General features: G+C 44.6%; 1 protein-coding gene across 1 annotated transcript in view; it reads right to left on the bottom strand.

The window, feature by feature from the left end:
* PSMB7 (proteasome 20S subunit beta 7) overlaps positions 1-18,750 on the bottom strand; it is a 56,330-nt gene that overhangs the window by 253 nt on the left and 37,327 nt on the right. The window contains exon 7 of the mRNA XM_068972132.1: positions 2,230-2,381. Coding sequence (XP_068828233.1) covers positions 2,230-2,381 — 152 coding nt within the window. The remainder of the gene's footprint in view (positions 1-2,229; positions 2,382-18,750) is intronic.

Below are 18,750 nucleotides of genomic sequence, written 5' to 3'. Positions count from 1 at the left end.
CTGACAGAGGGCTAGAGAGAGGGACAAGTATTTAGGGGGCAAGCCGGCTTAGACTGGAGTCCTGGCTCTCCTGACTCCCAGTTCTTCGAAGCAGGGGGGATTCCACTCCCCAAAAGGTCACTTTCCTCGGCTCTCAAGTGCTACAAAATGGGACTACAGGAAGACAGGATGCATGTGGAAAGAGGTAAGATCGAGCACCTGGCACTGAGTGGACCCTCGGATTTCCTTCCCCACCTCCGCATCCCCAGGAGAAGCATTTGTTCCTCTGCCTTCAAGCTTAAACCTCCCTAAAGCATTAATAACCATTAATACTGAAGCTACCTTCAGTAACCAGCAGGAAGTCAATCCTTTCATTAAGGTGCCACTGCCCCGGATGACATAACTGTAACCTTAAACATGGTAAAAATATCTGGAAGCATTAACAGTACAAAAATGACCCACAGCCAGACTCTGGGCTTGTCACTGTTGACCACACTCGAGACTCAAGAAGGGAGAGTTAACTGTCCCTAAAGGGACACGGCAGATCACCACTAACGCTCACCCAGCACCACTTTGCCTAGGTGAATCTGAAAGGTTTCTCTGAGCTTGGCAGCCTCTAATCTCACAGTGGGACCAGGGAGACAACACTGTCGAAGCAGCACAGGTCCGCCTGTTCCTCTCGCCTGTCTGCAGCTGAGACACTTTCTGTCCGCGGACGCTGCTGGCTGTGCCATGACCAGGTGCTCCTTGAAAAGCCATCCTCTCACCTGGCAGCTTGTGCTCAAAGAGGGCAGGAGACAGAAAAAAGGGTGGCATAACAGCTCTGTACAAAACCAGGAGTTTGTACAGCCACGAACAGTGGGCCTTTAAGTTCTGTGAAACACCCCCCCACAGTCCCCACCCTGCTCTTAAAGGGCCCGAGCAGCAGCACCTCCTTCAGGTGTGCCTGCCCCCGGCTCCGGTGTGGAGATGGTGCTCCTTCCCCGACTGGACGGACCCTTGGAGGCTTGTGGCCTTGGAGCCAGGGCCCCACGGGACTCCTGTGTGCTGGACTCCTGAACCACAAAGTCTGTGGGAGGAGTGGAGTCTCCTCCCATCCTGGGTTCTGGCACCTGGTTTCAGCAGCACAAAGGGAGCACTTCTACCTGAAGCAACAGGGGACCGCAATACCACGCTGCAGAGGAGCCAGTGCGAACATGCAAGGCCAGGTCCAACACAGCCCAGGCCCGAAAGGTTGCTTCCCTTCCCACCCAGGGCCCGAGGAGTCCCATGGGCTCAGCAGAGATCACCTTGTCCAGGCCCGAGGTGATCCAAGACAGGTGCCCAGAGTCCCCACCCCAAGCCAGAGCTCTCCTCTGCCGTGCTGTCCTACCTGTCTCAAGCACTCCGCGGGTCCACGATGCTCAGCACACACTGCACTGAACACCTGCTACTTCTCAATGCTCTTTCCTTTCCTTGTGAATTACCCGACTTGGAGTTGAGTACATGTGGTGGGAGCTGAAGCAGCACTGAGGAAGGGGGTGTGCTTGCTCTCCTCTAGCCAAACTTGGGGCTGAGTTTCTAACTGCTCCTGCATACATTCAGATGAAGGCCGCTGGAGCAGAGCTCAGGAGACACGTTTTGAGTGGCTCAGCCTCCAGGAAGAGGTTAGGCAGCTGCACAGCTGTTCGAGACTGCTGCTGAGCGGCTCACCTGCAACCAGGGCTGGCCACTTTCCAGTTACATAAGCAAACTGATGCGCACCTCGCCCCCTCGCCCATTCTGAGGTGGGCTGCAGCGCCAGCTCAGCACATGCCACAGGCTAAGGAAGTGGCATGGCTCCCTCCACAATAGGAAGAAGCACCAGTTAGCTCTCAAAGGCTAACTTCTGGAGACTTTTTAACCAACGGCTGATAACCATTTCAGACTCTTGAACCACTCTGAGAAAATGCTATGGGCTGGCTGCCCCGGAAAATGTACCTTCTCACAGAACTTCATACAGATTTCAGAGGCATCTTTAAGGAAGCAGAGAAAGGCCAGCACATGCTGAATTCAAACCTCTCCCCATAATCCACAGTCTAGGAATCTGTCCACTCAACATCTGCCATCAACATTTTACAGATTACATCACTTTCCTATACTTGACAGCAGTTCCCAGTCAAAAACTGATTCAAAGGTCTGTTAAGTAAAGCTGGCCTGGGTACACTGGCTTAAAGGAAGTCCTGTTCAGATGCCATGAATATAGGGTGGCCACAAGAAGCCTTCACTTACCTGGTCCCCTTCTTATTGGGCACTGAGTACGGACGGAGAAAATCCAGCTTGCTCTTGCTAATGACACACAGGTCAACGTTACTTCCAGACCCCAGGTCATTGAAGATCCCGGCTGCTATGGCTTCACTCACCAGCTTCTTAGCTTCCTCCTCCTGAGAAAGAAAATAGCAACAAGAGTGTTCCCAGTCGAATGGAGGGCCTGCTCTGATGTCCAGAGTGCTGTCAGAAGCAGGAAGAGAAAAGGGGGATGGGAAAAGGCCAACCTGTGAGGTAAGCATCATTTTTAGTGCCCATTAATGAAGGAAAGGTCTCAAAAGTACTTCAATGATCTGCCCAAGGTTCTGCAGCCGGTAAGCAAGAGAACCAGGCCTTTCAAACCCTTTATGCACACATGCCCTCTTCAACAAACTTTCACGTCAGACACCTGCCACGTAATAGGACTGTGGGCTGATAGCCCCTTTTTCATCTAAAACGGGGGTTGGTGAACTTGTCTAACAAAGGCCGAGGTAGTAAATGTTCTGGGTTTGTGGACAGTCGCCATCATAACTACTCAGTCACGGCAGCACAAAACAGCCACAGAATACGTAAACAAGTGGGTGTGGCTGTGCGCCAACACACCTTCACCAAACAAAAACGGGTGCTGGGCCAGATTTGGCCCATGTGCTGTAGTTTGCCGACCCTTGATCAAAAATGTCCAAAATGGTTGGAATCTGCTTCCTGGTAACATAAGAAAGAAAGTCAATATCACGGTGAAAAAAATGAACACCAAAACACAATTCTGGGGAAATGCTAGCAGAGCCAAGGCCGAGACCTCCTGCACTAGAGAACCTGTCCCCTCCCACTAGTAAGCCTGCATGCTCGCTGAAGTGATTCCTTTCTGGGAGTCACTCTTACCTTTCCTTTAAGAGCAAGTCTTAAGTCTCCAACAATTACTGGTAAAAAAAATGTAGATTAATTTATTTCTTACTCAAGAAGCACCAGATTCAAGTAACTACAACACAAAATATTAAGGGCTAATGGATAACTGAGAAGGAGCTGTGAGAACACTGGCTGGGTCAGCAAAACTTCAGGGAGGGCCCGCACACCAAGCACTCAGAAAGCAGAAGGCAGGCGCCACAGGCAGCAGGGCAGGACCTGGGGAACAGCAGGCTCAATCTCTTCACACAAGGACAAAAAAAATAAACCAGTCTTGCAAAGAAGAGACTTTAACTTGGGCTTCAGCCCCCTTCCCCACACATGAGGGCATGGAGTCCAACTGGCAAGCTGAAATACAGTGCTCATCCAAGCAACATCCTTGGAGAAACTTGGATGCCTGGCCCAAATTCCAGCCTGAGATCAAAGAGAGCAAGTTCACTGTCTACAAGTACTGAGAAGGGCTCCTGCTCCTCAACCTGCCCAAAGCCAGTAAGTAGGATTCCAGTGACATGAGCGCCCTCTACAGACTCAGAGAAGGCCCTGCTGGAAGTGGGATCCTCAGCAACCCAGCAGCAGGGGCTGGGGGTTATTCTTATCTTTATCCCACCAGGTTTTCCCACTTCCTGAGTGGCACCTATGTGGCCTCAATAAAACGAGTTATTCTCTTGTGTGTATTCAGCCCCACAGAATTCATTCAAACAGGATCCTCTCATTAGAAGTTCTCTCCTGGGATTCCCAAGTCTATGGAGGTCAAAAGCCTTACCAGAAATCAGTGAAGGTTGGAGCAAAGAAAGCATCTTAGAGGGGGAGGTGGCTGCTGCTACCATTCAGTTCAGTTCAGTCACTCAGTCGTGTTGGACTCTTTGCGACCCCATGAACCACAGCAAACCAGGCCTCCCTGTCCATCACCAACTCCCAGAGTTCACTCAAACTCACGTCCATTGAGTCGGTGATGCCATCCAGCCATCTCATCCTCTGTCGTTCCCTTCTCCTCCTGCCCCCAATCCCTCCCAGCATCAGGGTGTTTTCCAATGAGTCAACTCTTCACATGAGGTGGTCAAAGTATTGGAGTTTCAGCTTTAGCATCAGTCCTTCCAATGAACACCCAGGGCTGATCTCCTTCAGAATGGACTGGTTGGATCTCCTTGCAGTCCAAGGAACTCTCAAGAGTCTCCTCCAACACCACAGTTCAAAAGCATCAATTCTTCAGTGCTCAGCCTTCTTCACAGTCCAACTCTCACATCCATACATGACTACAGGAAAAACCATAGCCTTGACTAGACGGACCTTTGTTGGCAAAGTAATGTCTCTGCTTTTTAATATGCTATCTAGGTTGGTCATAACTTTCCTTCCAAGGAGTAAGCGTCTTTTAATTTCATGGCTGCAGTCACCATCTGCAGTGAATTTGGAGCCCAAAAAAATAGTCTGACACTGTTTCCACTGTTTCCCCATCTATTTGCCATGAAGTGATGGGACTAGATGCCATGATCTTCGTTTTCTGAATGTTGAGCTTTAAGCCAACTTTTTCGCTCTCTTCTTTCACTTTCATCAAGAGGCTTTTTAGTTCTTCTTCACTTTCTGCCATTAAGGGTGGTGTCATCTGCATATCTGAGGTGATTGATATTTCTCCCGGCAATCTTGATTCCAGCTTGTGCTTCCTCCAGCCCAGCGTTTCTCATGATGTACTCTGCGTAGAAGTTAAATCAGCAGGGTGACGATATACAGCCTTGACGTACTCCTTTTCCTATTTGGAATCAGTCTGTTGTTCCATGTCCAGTTCTAACTGTTGCTTCCTGACCTGCATACAGATTTCTCAAGAGGCAGGTTAGCTGGTCTGGTAGTCCCACCTCTCTCAGAATTTTCCACAGTTTATTGTGATCCACACAGTCAAAGGCTTTGGCATAGTCAATAAAGCAGAAATAGATGTTTTTCTGGAACTCTCTTGCTTTTTCCATGATCCAGCGAATGTTGGCAATTTGATCTCTGCTTCCTCTGCCTTTTCTAAAACCAGCTTAAACATCTAGAATGTTCAAGCTGCTACCACAGAAACAGCAAAAACCAACCACTAAGTTAACAAATGCAAAATCATTCCAACTTGCTTCGGGGGACCTGGGGGGGGGGGGTGGGGTCTGTGTATCAAAGCACCTTGCTTATACCTCTGCTCCTGAGCTCCCACCTCCTCTCCTCCCCTGCTTCATTTCACTGCTCTTCTCTTCACTGATGCCGGTGCCCTGAGCCAGCCAACAGTACTCAGTGGTTGTCACAAACACTGCTGGTAGCACTCAGGCCTGCAGATTTAAATTTCCCAAATTCTTTAATACTTGAGGATGGGGATGAGGAAGACTTACAGAACCTGAAATATACACAATATGAGACATGCTCATCTAACATCAATCCATTACAATCCGCTGATGCCAAGGTGCCAACAGTGCTGAGATTGCAGGTGAGACTTCCTCTAGTTTACAGATATTCTTTAATGTGAGTAGATGAATGTACAAAACTTAAAAAAAAATTTTTTTAACTTAAAAATTAATGCAAAATATATTACATACAACCTGAATTACTCATAAAATGCTTTTAAAAATTGGGGAAATAAACCTTCTAAATTCCTCCCATTACCACCCCTTCAAATTCTAGGAAAGACAATTCATTAAAAAGGGAAATATCTCAAGTCTCTGATTTTTTTTTTTCTTTCTGTAGTCCTACCCACCTCTCATACACACAGGACCGAAAATGTTAAAGCACCTACTATAGTGTGTCAAGTACTGAGGTAGACTTTGATGATCATCGTCATTTCTACCCCTACCCTTAACTAGCTTCTGAGGTTGGTGTTGTCAGAAACCAAGGCAGAGAGAGAGTCAATGACCTGCCCAAGGTCACACAAATAATTAAAACAGGACCCTGGGCTCTAGGGCCAGAAGGCCATACCACCACACCAGCTCATGGGTAACCTGTCTCAGCTGTGAGCTGGGGGCTCCTGACCAAGTTGGGAAGACAGCAGCCCCTTGATTCAGGGTGTCAGTCCTCATCAGCAAAAATCTTCAGAACCTGAACAAGTATAAGAGAAAGATGAAAAGTAAAAGTCGCTCAGTTGTGTCCGACTTTTCGCAACCCCATGGACTATATAATCCATGGAATTCTCTAAGCCAGAATACTGGAGTGGGTAGCCGTTCCCTTCTCCAGGGGACCTTCCCAACCCAGGAATCAAACCGGGGTCTCCTGCATTGCTGGTGGATTCTTTACCAGCTGAGCTACCAGGGAAGCTCAAGAGAAAGATGGTGGTTGCCAATTTCCCGTTGAGCCAACTCACAGACCCTCTGATGGTCACTTCCATGGTGGGGAAGGCACTGCCCACAGACCACCACCTAAACATTTCTACAAGGTGATATGGCAGAGATGAACATTAAGATCCCAAGTCTTATTTCACATATTCCTCACCTCCACCAAAAACCCTCAAAAGACAAATAGGGTGAAAATTACCAAGGCTTTTCTGTCTGCCCATTATTTACATAGCTAATGCCTTCAACAAATATTTGCAGACACCTACTATGTTCCAGGAACTGTATCTTATGACAAATATGGTCCTTTACCGTAGTATCTCCATACCCAGAATTCTAGACATATATGTAAATATGCTACTGGGCATATTCATACTGTGTTTTCTTTATAGTGGATTTTCACAATTAAACAAGCCTTGTCTTTAACACGTGCTACGAAATATTTCGGGAAGCTATTGAGAAAAACCACAGACTAAAAGCAAGAGGTAGGGAAAACACATTTTTATCTGTCTCTGGGTCACAGTAAGTGCAGAAGCATTGTTTCTTCCCTTAGGATTCATTCTTCATGGGGAAACCACCTCACTTTTCTGGAAGCAGCAAAGGGACCAGAGTTCTAGGGAGAATCCACTTGGGGACAGCTGCTACACACGGGCTGTGACCCCAGCTGTTAAGGCCCAGTGTGAGGCGCTCTCCCACTGCCGCGCCACCAGCCTCCCCTGGCCAGCTGCTTGTGGATTTACACTGCTAGTCACAGGGGAACGTGGATTTACACTGCTAGTCACAGGGGAACTTGGATTCACTGTGTACGCAGAGCAGCCGGACTCATCCAGGCTACCTCCCCCCACCCACCCTCCCCCACAAAAAAAGCTATGTAGGCCAATGGCAGCTTCCTTTTACTTTGAGCTGCTCGGCGAAAAGATCACCATCACGATCCCGGTGCTCAAAAGTTAGTTGAGCAACCCAGGTTCAAGGTCATCAAGCGGGGTTGGAGGCAGACAGAATGTATTTCAGTCTCCAGCCTCCTACTTCCTCATTGCTGTGCACCCTTGAGCAAGTCATTCCACCTCTCTGAGTTCACTCTCCTCTGTAATATAGTGATGATAACTTAAAATTTATCACACGATTACTGAATGGGTCTGGCACATGGCTATTGCTTAAAAACTGGTAACTTATTTAATCCAGCAAGCCAGAGGGCTCCAAGGGACATAATTTATCTCCGAAGAGTGACTGACTGTACCAAACATCAGGCCAGGAGAAGGAGGTCCAAACAAACCTGCTGGCAAACCTTTACACAGTGCAGTGGAGAAGTTCCTATAATAATTAATCCAAGCAAAAAGCACACTCCCTAAAAGTTCAGAGAATATAAAAGGAGCACTTCCTGCTTTATGGCTACAAAGACCAAACTAACTGGGAATATCAGTCCCCCGGGCCACCCCTGCTTCTTAAATGAGATTACAATAAGAGTGATGTACTGTACTACAAGTCGGCTGTGACAAGCAGCACTTTATAGAGCTATCTGTTTGTCTCCATCACTGCATCGCACAATGTGTCCCTGGACTCCAATGTGCAGCTCCATTTACCGCTACATGACAAATGGGCAGCACTTGTAAAAGGCACAAAGAGGTCCGCACCGGCCATGTAATGGTCACCACAGCTGTACCCGAGTGCTTGAGGGGACAAAACAGACCCCCAAGTTCATTAAACTGACCAGTAATGCATCTTTCAAAAAGTGCCTTAGGAATCGTACAGAAAAGGCTAAAATAAATAACTCAGCATGGAAGGCTAATCTGAAATGGTGTTTGATAAATTATTTATAACACAGGCGATTGTCTGCATTTAATATTGGAGCTACTAGTAGCATCTTTAAAAGATGATTTATGGGTTGTAATGCTATTAAACTTTATATTGGCCCACTGCTAGCTATAAAGTCTGCTGAGATTTAGAGAATGAGTTTTAAACTGTCACTGCAACATCAGAGGAGATGGAGACTGTATTAAATCTTTACTTTAAACCTGTTATCTAGAGAGTTGCATTTTGTAGACACTCACAAACTGATAGATTACCTCGGCATCCACAGTGGTACAGGCCCAAACCAGTCCTGCAAAGAAAACTTTTCTACATTACTCTTGTCTGCAGCAACAGTCAGACCTCTCTTCTCACTTAAGTGATCTTTAGACTGGGAGTGTCACCAGAGTAAAATGTAGGGGAGCTAGCCAATGGGCACCCTGGACAGCTCAGCATCAAATTAATCCTCTTTAAATAAACCCTCGGCATGCTACTGCTGTGCATTATGAACAGTGTTTTATGGTGGGGCAGGCAAGGTACTAAATATGCATCTGACTGAAAACGCAACCTACTGTTTTATATACAGCTGCAGAATCTGAAAACACACATATATGGCAAGTCATTTGAAACAACAGATTTGTAACTAAAATTTTTAAAGAAGTTAAAACAAAACTGCTTATTTCCTGAAAAATACATTCCATTTATGTGGCTGAGGTGCAAGTGTTAAGCAGGCTAAAGAAAAGAGAAACACTCAGCCTTTTTCATAACAAATGGCACTCCCTGGCGCTCTTGTTTTCCAGGGCATTTCAGAGGTGCCCCTTGCTTTCTGTGCCCCTGTCACACCAAGAGCCGGGGGCAGCGGCTCTCCTGCCTTTGCCTGAGGGGAACAAGGATGTGGGTGGCATCACAGCTGAACTCTCCCACAATTTTCATCCGTTTTCCTATTTGCTATTAAATCTACAAGGACCATTTAGTTCATAACAGTTTGCTCCTTTACTAAAAACTAACGATTTTACTCAGTAAGAACTGAAGCAGTCCAAACTCCATTTTGGAAAATCTCCATAATCTTTTGTAGCTTTGACTTGAAACAGTAAAAAAATGCTATTTCTCTGATGATCACAGCAGAATAGATAAAACTCTGGGTGTGACTAGAGTCTGGACTCTAAAGAGGACCAAAATCATGCCGTTTCAATCCCAGCAGCTAGCACAACGCTTGGTGTGAATATCAACAAATGAAAAAATGAAACACTGACTTCAAATGCTTTCACAGCTCTGCCAAAACTAAAACATGAAATTGATTATGAAACAAAGATCAAAAAACAAAAAATCAATACAAAATGGGGGAATTCCCTAACTGCGTTAAGTCCAAACTGGGGACCAGGGAGCAAGAGCATTCAAAGACAGTCAAACAAACAAGAGGAAGAGGTTTGGGCAGGATATTCTGCAGTGGCCTACTGAGAAGTTGAGGTTCTGACTATGCCACTGATGTGGCCTGAAGGAGTCATTCATGGCTGACGGTTGAATAAAATTTAAAGAGCTCAAAAAAGTGTTTAAAACTGGTCCCCCAAAAGCAGTATGCTTCCCGTACCTCTAACAGGCCTGATGTATCCCCCTGTATAGCAACATACTTTATAGTGGAAAAGGTTAATTTTTTTCAGACTGGACTGTGTGATAAAAGCAAAAATGTCTTGAGTTTTTGTTTTCAGCTTGAGCTGTTTGGGTAAACACGGTCTGCCTGTGTAAACATCTGAACTGTCTGGTGTAACTGAGTTGCACCTGGTGCTGAGGGTGCCCAGAGTGGGGACTAATTTAGTGACCGTGTCTTTAAGGTCTAGATGGTGCTGCCATTTCTTTCCTTGTGGCATCCAAGAACTGTGTGACGCAAATAATGAAGGGCAAGCCTGCTGGGGATTCACGAGTGATTAAAAAGGATTTTGTCTGAGATGGGAAGGGGAGTTCATATTCAAGGAACTGCCAGCCAAGTCCCTGCCAACTTGGTCTGTCCCAGATCACTGAATGGCGCAGAAGTCTGAGCAGGGCTCAGGCTAGGAGAGATGTGCAAGGCTGCACAACTACAATGGGCCAAAAAAAGACGAGAGAAGCCTGGGAGAACTGGGTTACTAATGAAGAGAGTGCTCAACTCTCTCTGAGCCACAAGGGCCGTCGGAAGAATAGGGACAATGCCTCTGCCCAAGGCCTGCTGGGAGGAATAAACGGACGGGAATGCCCTGACACACAGACTTTAGAAACAGAACTAGTGCCAAGCTCAAGGGCATAAGGAAAAAGACGAGGTTGTAAGAGAACTAACATGGGCACCCACCATATCCCTGGGTCTTAGCCAAACTTTTATGTTACCTTATTTAATCCTCATCATTTCCGCCTGTACTGCAGATGAAACGGAGGCACAAGGAAGGGTAAATGGTGCATTCAAAGCACACAGGCATGCTTAGTCGTGTCCAACTCTCTTAGACCCCATGGACTACAGCCCAGCAGGCTCTTCTGTCCATGGGATTTCTCCAGGCAAGAATGCTGGAGTGGGTTGCCATTGCCTTCTCTAGGGGATCTTACCAACTCAGGGATCAGCCCAGGTCTCCTGCCTCTCCTGCACTGCAGGTAGATTCTTTGTTACTGAGCCACCTGGATGGCCGCTGAAGGCACACACCTCTGCATAAGTGGGATTCAGGGATCCATGCCAAGTTAGTGTCTGGCATCACCAAAGCCTATGTCTTCCTATCCCACCACAGGGAAAAAGATGGTGGGCAAGAGGCTCTGCTGGATTCTGAGACAAGTGAATGGAAGGAAAAACACCTAGGCTTCCAGAGGGAAAAGGACCAAGAGAGATGGGAACATACTGCTTTTCACAAGGAGAGGAAATCAGCATTCACAGCATGTGTGTATACAAATATATATTTCCAAGGCTGCACTGAATCAAATATAATCAGAGGGGTGGGGGGAAGACTAGGTTTAAAGAAAGAGTGAGAAATATGTTCAACAATCCTTCGAATGAAAACCAAGTTGCCCCAGGTAGTATTAAGATCTTAGTAATACTTCTCTCTCTCTCCGTAAAACAATGCGGTCAGTGATAACTCTGCCAATAAATTCCTGCAGATACTGCAAGGGCTATCACCAGAACAGAGGGGAGGCGGAGAACGGAGTGGGTTTGTTCCTTGGGTCTCAACAAAGGTACAAAGGAGCCATGTTCACATCGAGCCTATCTACCTCCAAAGTCTGGAGGGTGGGAAACCAGTGCAGAATGTAAAGTGCGTGGGACGGCTATGGGCACTGTTACACTGCCAGGTGCTGCTTCTGCAGCCTCACAGGGATTAGGAAAGACTACAAGGAGGTCCAAGCAAGCTCAGGGCACTCTTGTTGAGGGCATTTAAAGATGACCACAAATGAAGCAGATTTCAAATGATGCAAAACCCCTCAAAGAAAGGTACAGGTTAGCTTAGTTCAGCACACATTTACTAATGCTCTGCTCTGATACTAATACAGTCCAGGGACAGTGTGCCAAACACTGGGTATAAGGCCTGAACAGATCAGACCCTGCCCACGAAGACTATAGAGTCCAGAGAGGAAACAAGTACAACATGAAGAGTTTTTAAGAGACAAGGCTGACAATGCAACTATGAGAAGGGTACAGAGGTCTCACAGGGCGCAGGTGATAAAGACTGGGTTGAGGCTTGACACACATGTAAATGGCAGCCAAGCCGAGGTGCAGAAGTGATGGCAGGGGTAAAGCCATGAAAATGGGAAGGACACAGGTGTAGGCAGGTAGCTAATTCCACGTGGCTGAATCCCAGAGAGCCTCATGGGCCACAGAGAGAGCTGACCCTTCATTCTAGTGGGAAGGCGAGGAAACTTTGAAGCTGGCAAATGATGTAGTTAGATTTGTGCTTTTTGAAAGTGCAGCCTGGAAGCAGTGGGGGAGGAGAGGCCAAAGGCAGGCAACAGGAAAGCAAGTGATTGGGGGGCCTGAGCAGACACCAGGGAGGACCAACAGCAGAAGTGGGAGGCAGATGAAGGGGAGGAAGAAGGAGCACAGGAGAGGGAGAAGCAGAGAGTGCCGCCTGGACTTTCAGCATCAGTTACGGACACTGACCAAACTCTAAACAAACTCAGTCTTCACAGAAAGGCCTCTGTAACTTCCTGGCAGCTATTTTTCTGAAGGGTTGATGAGAGACAATGGTTAAGTTAATTACATATCCTGTGGCAGGTATTCTAAAGGGTGTCACCATAAAGGGACAAGATAAAGCCAGAGCCAGTGAAAGTATACTGAGGTTGTTCTGGAAAAAAAATGGCCTGGGCTGGAACCAACCTGTAAATACCACTTCACTGGTGGTACTGAAGTGAAGTCGCTCAGTCGTGTCCAACTCTTTGCGATCCCATGGACTGTAGCCTACAAGGCTCCTCGGTCCATGGGAGTTTCCAGGCATGAATACTGGAGTGGGTTGCCATTTCCTTCTCCAGTGGATCTTGGTGGTAGGGGCTCCTGAAATACTCCTGTCTGGCCCCTGGAATGTAGTAGAAAGAGTAGAAGGGATTGGTTGACAATCAGGGCAAGAGCAGAAAGACTGTAAAGAAGGAAGCTCTAAGGGAGATGTATGGTCACAAGGGTTTGGCTATGTTCAGAACAGCTCTGACGAAGCAGAAACGGACAGGCAGAGAGCAGACAGGGCAGGTGAGTCCGATCAAGGCCCCTGCCCATCACCTTTTCCTGGGACCCCAGGCACACACAGTCTGCAGATAGACTGCAGTTACTTACGGATCTTGAGGTAGGGAAGCCTTCCAAAAGGGCATAAGGAAACTTCTGGAGCCACTGCATGTATCTGCTATATTGATCATGGTGATGGGAGATGAGAGGAGGGGGAGGGACAAGGCAGAAGCAAAGAATTTGAGAATGAAGATTCAGGAGATTCAGCTATGAATCTAGTCTTCTTACTTACAAGCTACATAAAGTCACTCAACACTTTTAAAGTCCCAATTTCCTCATCTGCAAAAGAGGCCTAAAACCACCAGCAGCAGAGTGGCTGTGAGGATTCAAAGACTCCATGCACAGAAGCTGAGAGCACGGTGTCTGGTATGCAGGAAACCCATGATGATAGCTAACTTGGTTTGATTCTACCCCTCTCTCTTAATACACACGAGCGGTTATCAAAAGCTTAACCCTGACCCTTTCAGAACTACCAATGCAGTGGGCAACCAAAAATAACTTAGTACCAAAAATAACTCAGTAACAATACTTTTATAACTTCTAGTTCAAAGCAAATCAATTATGAAAGAAGCAATTATACCACAAATGAAATTCAAAATGATCCCATAAGACTGCTCACATGCGCATCTTCCACACAGACTTACTGCCATGTCAATAAAAAGTGTACTAAACAGCACATTTTCACTTGTTATATGCCACTAGAAATTCTATTCTAAAAGGAGAACTTTACATTCACTACTTGCAGGCACTGTGCCAAGTACGTTCTTCCACTTATTCTTCCAAATAACCCTTTAAGATACGTACTACCCTTTCGCCATTTTACAAATCCAGGAAACCGAGGCTCAGGGAAGGAAAATGACGAACCCAAAAACATACAGCCAACAACTGGAAGGTCTGAGATTCAACATAGTTTTGTCTGACTTCAGAGCCCATGGATTTTTGACTCAAGACAGTAGAACCTCCAACAACTAGCATCCAAAAACAGCAATGATGCTCGTTTCGTCCTTAGATATAACTGATTACTCACTCATGGGTTTATCTTTTTAAAGTACTTTACCTCTGAAATTCTTCAAAGTTGCAAACATATTGCTTAAATAATGCTACTCTATCATTCCATTATTCATCTGGCTTGTTAAGAACATCCTGATGAGTTTTTCTAAAAAATTCATACATTCATCAAATTCTAAAGCAAAAGCCTATCAAATTCACTGCATTCAGCACTACATTTAAAGGTTGATATCTCCCTAAAATACACGTATAAAAACTTCTCAGCAAACAGAATGAGTCAAACTGCTCTTTAAACCACCTTGTATGTCAATTAAAAAAGATAACCATTTAAGTTCATTTTCCCATGAGGCCATTTGTTGACTGTAAATCTTAATTAAAACAGGGACTTCCCTGGTGGTCTAGTGGTTAAGACCTCACCCTCCAATGCAGGGGTGCAAGTTTGATCCCTGGTCAAAGAACTAAGATCCCACATGCCTCATGGTCAAAAAAACCAAAAAACATAAAACAGAAGCAATACTGTAACAAATTCAATAAAGACTTTAAAATGGTCCACATTTAAAAAAAAATCTTTAAAATAAAAACAGAGTAGGCATGTCAATTATACCTCAACCTTAACTAAAACAGACTGAGAAAAGGCACTTTAATTTTCTTTTAACATTCTGGGACATGAAGGAGTCAGAGGATGAGAGAGCAAACTTTTGTTAAGCCTGACTGTAATTTACAAATATGATCCTAATAATCCCGTCAGGTCCTGACTTAAGCCCTTTTATCTTTTACAAACTGGGGGTACAGGGGTTACAGAAGAGGCAAAAAACAACCTTAAACCTAGAACTCTTCAAAGTTCACACACACACTTTCCATCATGCCCTATTCTTACTCCTGTCTCTCTAATTTAATTTATCTTCATTAAGAGACACCAACCTATTTGTCAAGGAATCAAAGTTAATGATTCCTTAAGTCTTTTCAGCATTCCAGTATCACCACAGTTCTGATTTTTAGGAAAAAACTACATTCCAACATTTATGGCAGGATGACAACAACTGTGAGTGTGATTGTGGTCTACAGAAAACAATGTTCATTGCAAATAAATTCAAAAACCTGGACTACTAGGTGGAATTTTAAAATATCTATTTAGCACAATTTCGCATTTTTAAAATTTTTTGTTTCTGCACAATTTCAGGGTTAGGGGAGAGTGGTATAAATTACCTCACAGAAACCCACAAGTAACATTATCTGCTAAGGTTAAAACTTTAACTACCTTCCTGAGGTATGCTGCTGGGGTCTCATTACAGCAGGTAATCTCACATTCTGCCATGCACAACACACTAAGTACCAGCATCTCCCAATTACACTGCAACGTAAATCTCAAAGGACATTTGAAAAGTCTACACAGCTCCTGCACCCACTGCCGAAACACAGCCACCCCTAATGGAACGTGGCAGCTTTCTAAACTAAATATTCACACGCAGGGACAGGGCTGCTTAAGCTCGGCCCTCTCCCACACTGAAAAACGGATGCTAATTAAAAGGCCACACTGACTCGGGAAATGACCGCTCAGACAACTTGAGACACTGTCTGGAGTTTTGTTTTCCTATTTCCAAACACGTTCAGCTGTCTAAACTTCCAGGGTTACACCACCAAGAGAAAGTTAGAGCAGGAGTCCGCACACCTCTGTACATGGTGATGGCCCTCTCCTGGAATAGCTTCCTCTCCTCTTCAGACTCCCCTCCCCACCCCACCCCTTCCCTAATCCCCAAGACAAAAACAATTTCAAGTGAGGAAACACATGCTCTTTGAGGCCACCTTAAAGCCCCGAGACAGACCTCACCAATCCCTCTTCTGCATCAATCCTATGCTCCCCTTATAAGCACCATTCTTGTACTTTCAGTACTGTTTGTGGGCCTGTTCACCCCAGTAGGCTGTAAATGTCTCTAAGAAAGGGACTCTGCCTCAGAAGCAGGCACAGAACTTGGCGCCTGGTTGGAGAGAAGTAAGACTCAGATGAAGGCAACTCAAGTCCACCCTTCACATCTCAGAATGACCATCACCCTCAAGAGTTTACAGAAGCCTAACGGCAACTCTAATGGGGACACAGATGTGCTGGTGGTGTAGGTACCAAGAAACTTCTGGTTTCTTTGCCCACTCCTCTTCTGCCTTTGCCAACTTTTATGTGTTTGAGAAGTTTTTGAGAAAGCACTTTAAAAAAAAAGCCTTCATAACAGCAGAGGTATCCAAGGTACATTTGTTCTTAGCGTAATCATTTGGCTATTTTTGGAACTGTCTTTACTTCAGCTAGCAAAATCTAGACTTGATCTAGGCTGTGATGCAAGAAAAATAACTGTCATAGGAGTAGTAATGGCTTTGAAATATCTCATCTAAGCCAACTTTCTCATGCCTCTTAAGAACTGCCAATCCCTTCAAATATTGGCAGTTCCATTTATTCAGATCTTCCGATACATAAAATTTGCTGACTTTTCCCCCCTTAAGTTGATGCAGATATACGAAAACCATAAAGCTTTTCTCTTTTTTGGCTAGAAATGAAACTCTGCCTGTGCAAATTATAGGGGCATTTTAAAATTACCATGTTTTAGATCAGAAGGTAAAACCAGTACAGCAGCCCATGAAAACTTTCCAGCCCATGAAAGCTTACAATTAACTCATTAAAATACAGCTCAGGCCCTCAAGTTCCGTTACTCTTGTAGGTAGTGGTCCCATTTAACATTTAAATATCCTGTGTCAGTAAGTACACCATTTTTGTGTTCATTTATGTGTACAATGTAAACACACATCGGTACCACATTTAAATATTTAGCTCCAAATGTTATTTTAAACTTAATTTTTCCACAGAGCTATTTGATTTTTTAAAAGCAAGAAGATGAAACTTCCCCCAAATTCTTAATCACACTTCAGTGTACATTAATGAACGTGTAATGTGTGGCTGCTTTGCACGCCCACATGCCCACCACCTCCCCCTGTCTGGTACCGCACACCACACAAGTATAATAAACCATGTTAATATTTCATACCACCGTGAAATATGCTGGAGTATCAATTCAACATCTGCTGTCTTTAGGGTCCAGGAGTCCCGCAGAGACACTTTCAATTTGTAATTGAGTTCTATGCTGAATTAATCAGCAGTTTATCTTTTTTACTAAAATAACATCTTCACCACTAACCCAGATTTACATTAACAATTTATGCCAAATTACCTGCCAAGGCAAAACTTATAAGATTCTCAGCTACCATCTAGTAACACTCAGTCCTATATTTCATTTCTTATATTTCTCTAACCTGTACACAAGAAAAGTAGAAATCCATTGTTCAAAGGCTTGTAAGCCTCCACCACAGATGACCTCTTGGATTTGTGACACAGAGCTTCACTTCTGACAGTGAAATACAACCAGAAGTGGAAGGTGTGCGTTCGCTTCTCCTTTATGATTCAAAATTTTTACAAAGTAAGATTTCCAGAATGGAATGAAATCAGTAAAAAATAAAAGAACTTCTTTCATGTCTTTTCCCAAGGAGCTGTGACATTCCAAATCCTGGCTTGGCTTAAGTAACAGAAAGAGACAGCCCCCATAAAGGGAGCACTTTTAGTACCGTAAATTATATCCCTGAGACCCAAGTCAGCAAAGGCAATTCAATTTGATAAAGAGATGGATTAAGAAGTCAAGTTTCTCTTTGATACGATGATACCAAATATACAAGCAATAACATCTTCCTTTTAATTCCACCTGTGTAGTTGAAAGTCACCAAACATTAATTTCTATTCAACATTCCCTTAGTTCTTGCCTATCTGATTCAAGAGACTGGTCACAGAGAAATTACATTCTGTCTGCTGGATCTTTGCCACAGGTGTAGCAAGCAACACTTTGTGAAATATTTCTCCTATATACTATATTTTCCCCCACCTTTCACAGTTACAGGAAATATGTAAAGTGAAAACATCTCAAATGGAACACCTGTTCCAAAGAAATGCATCACAAATAATTACCGATCTACTACCAAGTAAACTAATCCCTTGTTTTCAATCTACTTTGCCAATAGCTGTTTAAAGAATTCCCACCACCATACAGAACGGCCTCTTTCAATACAACCTCTGGATTATACCACCAAGTGTATGCATTCAGCTGGTACCCAATTAGCACCTGCTGATTGATTACATATTATTGATTATTTAAGAAAGTGAAATTCAGTGTATATACAGCAGAGCAGAAGACATGGAAAAATTTTTACACAGAAATATTTTTGGTGGAAAAATCAACAATGAATTCTGAAAGTCACTAACTATGGAAGTACACTATATGCAGTGTTTTCATTACTCTTCAAAGAATCAGAAATGGAGACCTTCAAATTTTACACAGAGTCACTTCCCTAAGACTTGTTGATTCTTGAATTCCCAAGGCCTGGCCCCAAGTGGCCATTTCTCTAATTTTCTGTTTTACTGCATCCTATTCTCATTTCAAGAATTTTATGAATCTACATATTATTTTAAGAAAGAGATTAAACTGAAAGGACTGAAAGAATTTTAGACTTTACTGATGCTTTATTAAGCAGGACTCACAGCCAAGTGGTAATTTCTAAATCAAGGAAGACTGGGAATCCTAGAGAATCAAAGGGAAAGAAGCCATATGCACCAGCAACACTCTGCATGTGTGCGCGTATGAAAGTCGCTCAGTCGTGTCCGACTGTTTTGCGACCCCATGGACTAGCCTGCCAGATTTCTCTGTCCATGGAATTCTCCAGGCAAGAATACTGCATGGGTTGCCACTCCCTTCTCCCAAACTCTCGCATGGTGAGAAGCAAAGCCCTGCTCTTGAA

Source organism: Capricornis sumatraensis, chromosome 1 (genome assembly GCF_032405125.1).
Source record: "Capricornis sumatraensis isolate serow.1 chromosome 1, serow.2, whole genome shotgun sequence".
In the NCBI taxonomy this organism is placed as follows: Eukaryota; Metazoa; Chordata; class Mammalia; order Artiodactyla; family Bovidae; genus Capricornis; species Capricornis sumatraensis.
This window is presented reverse-complemented; position numbering and strand designations above follow the sequence as displayed.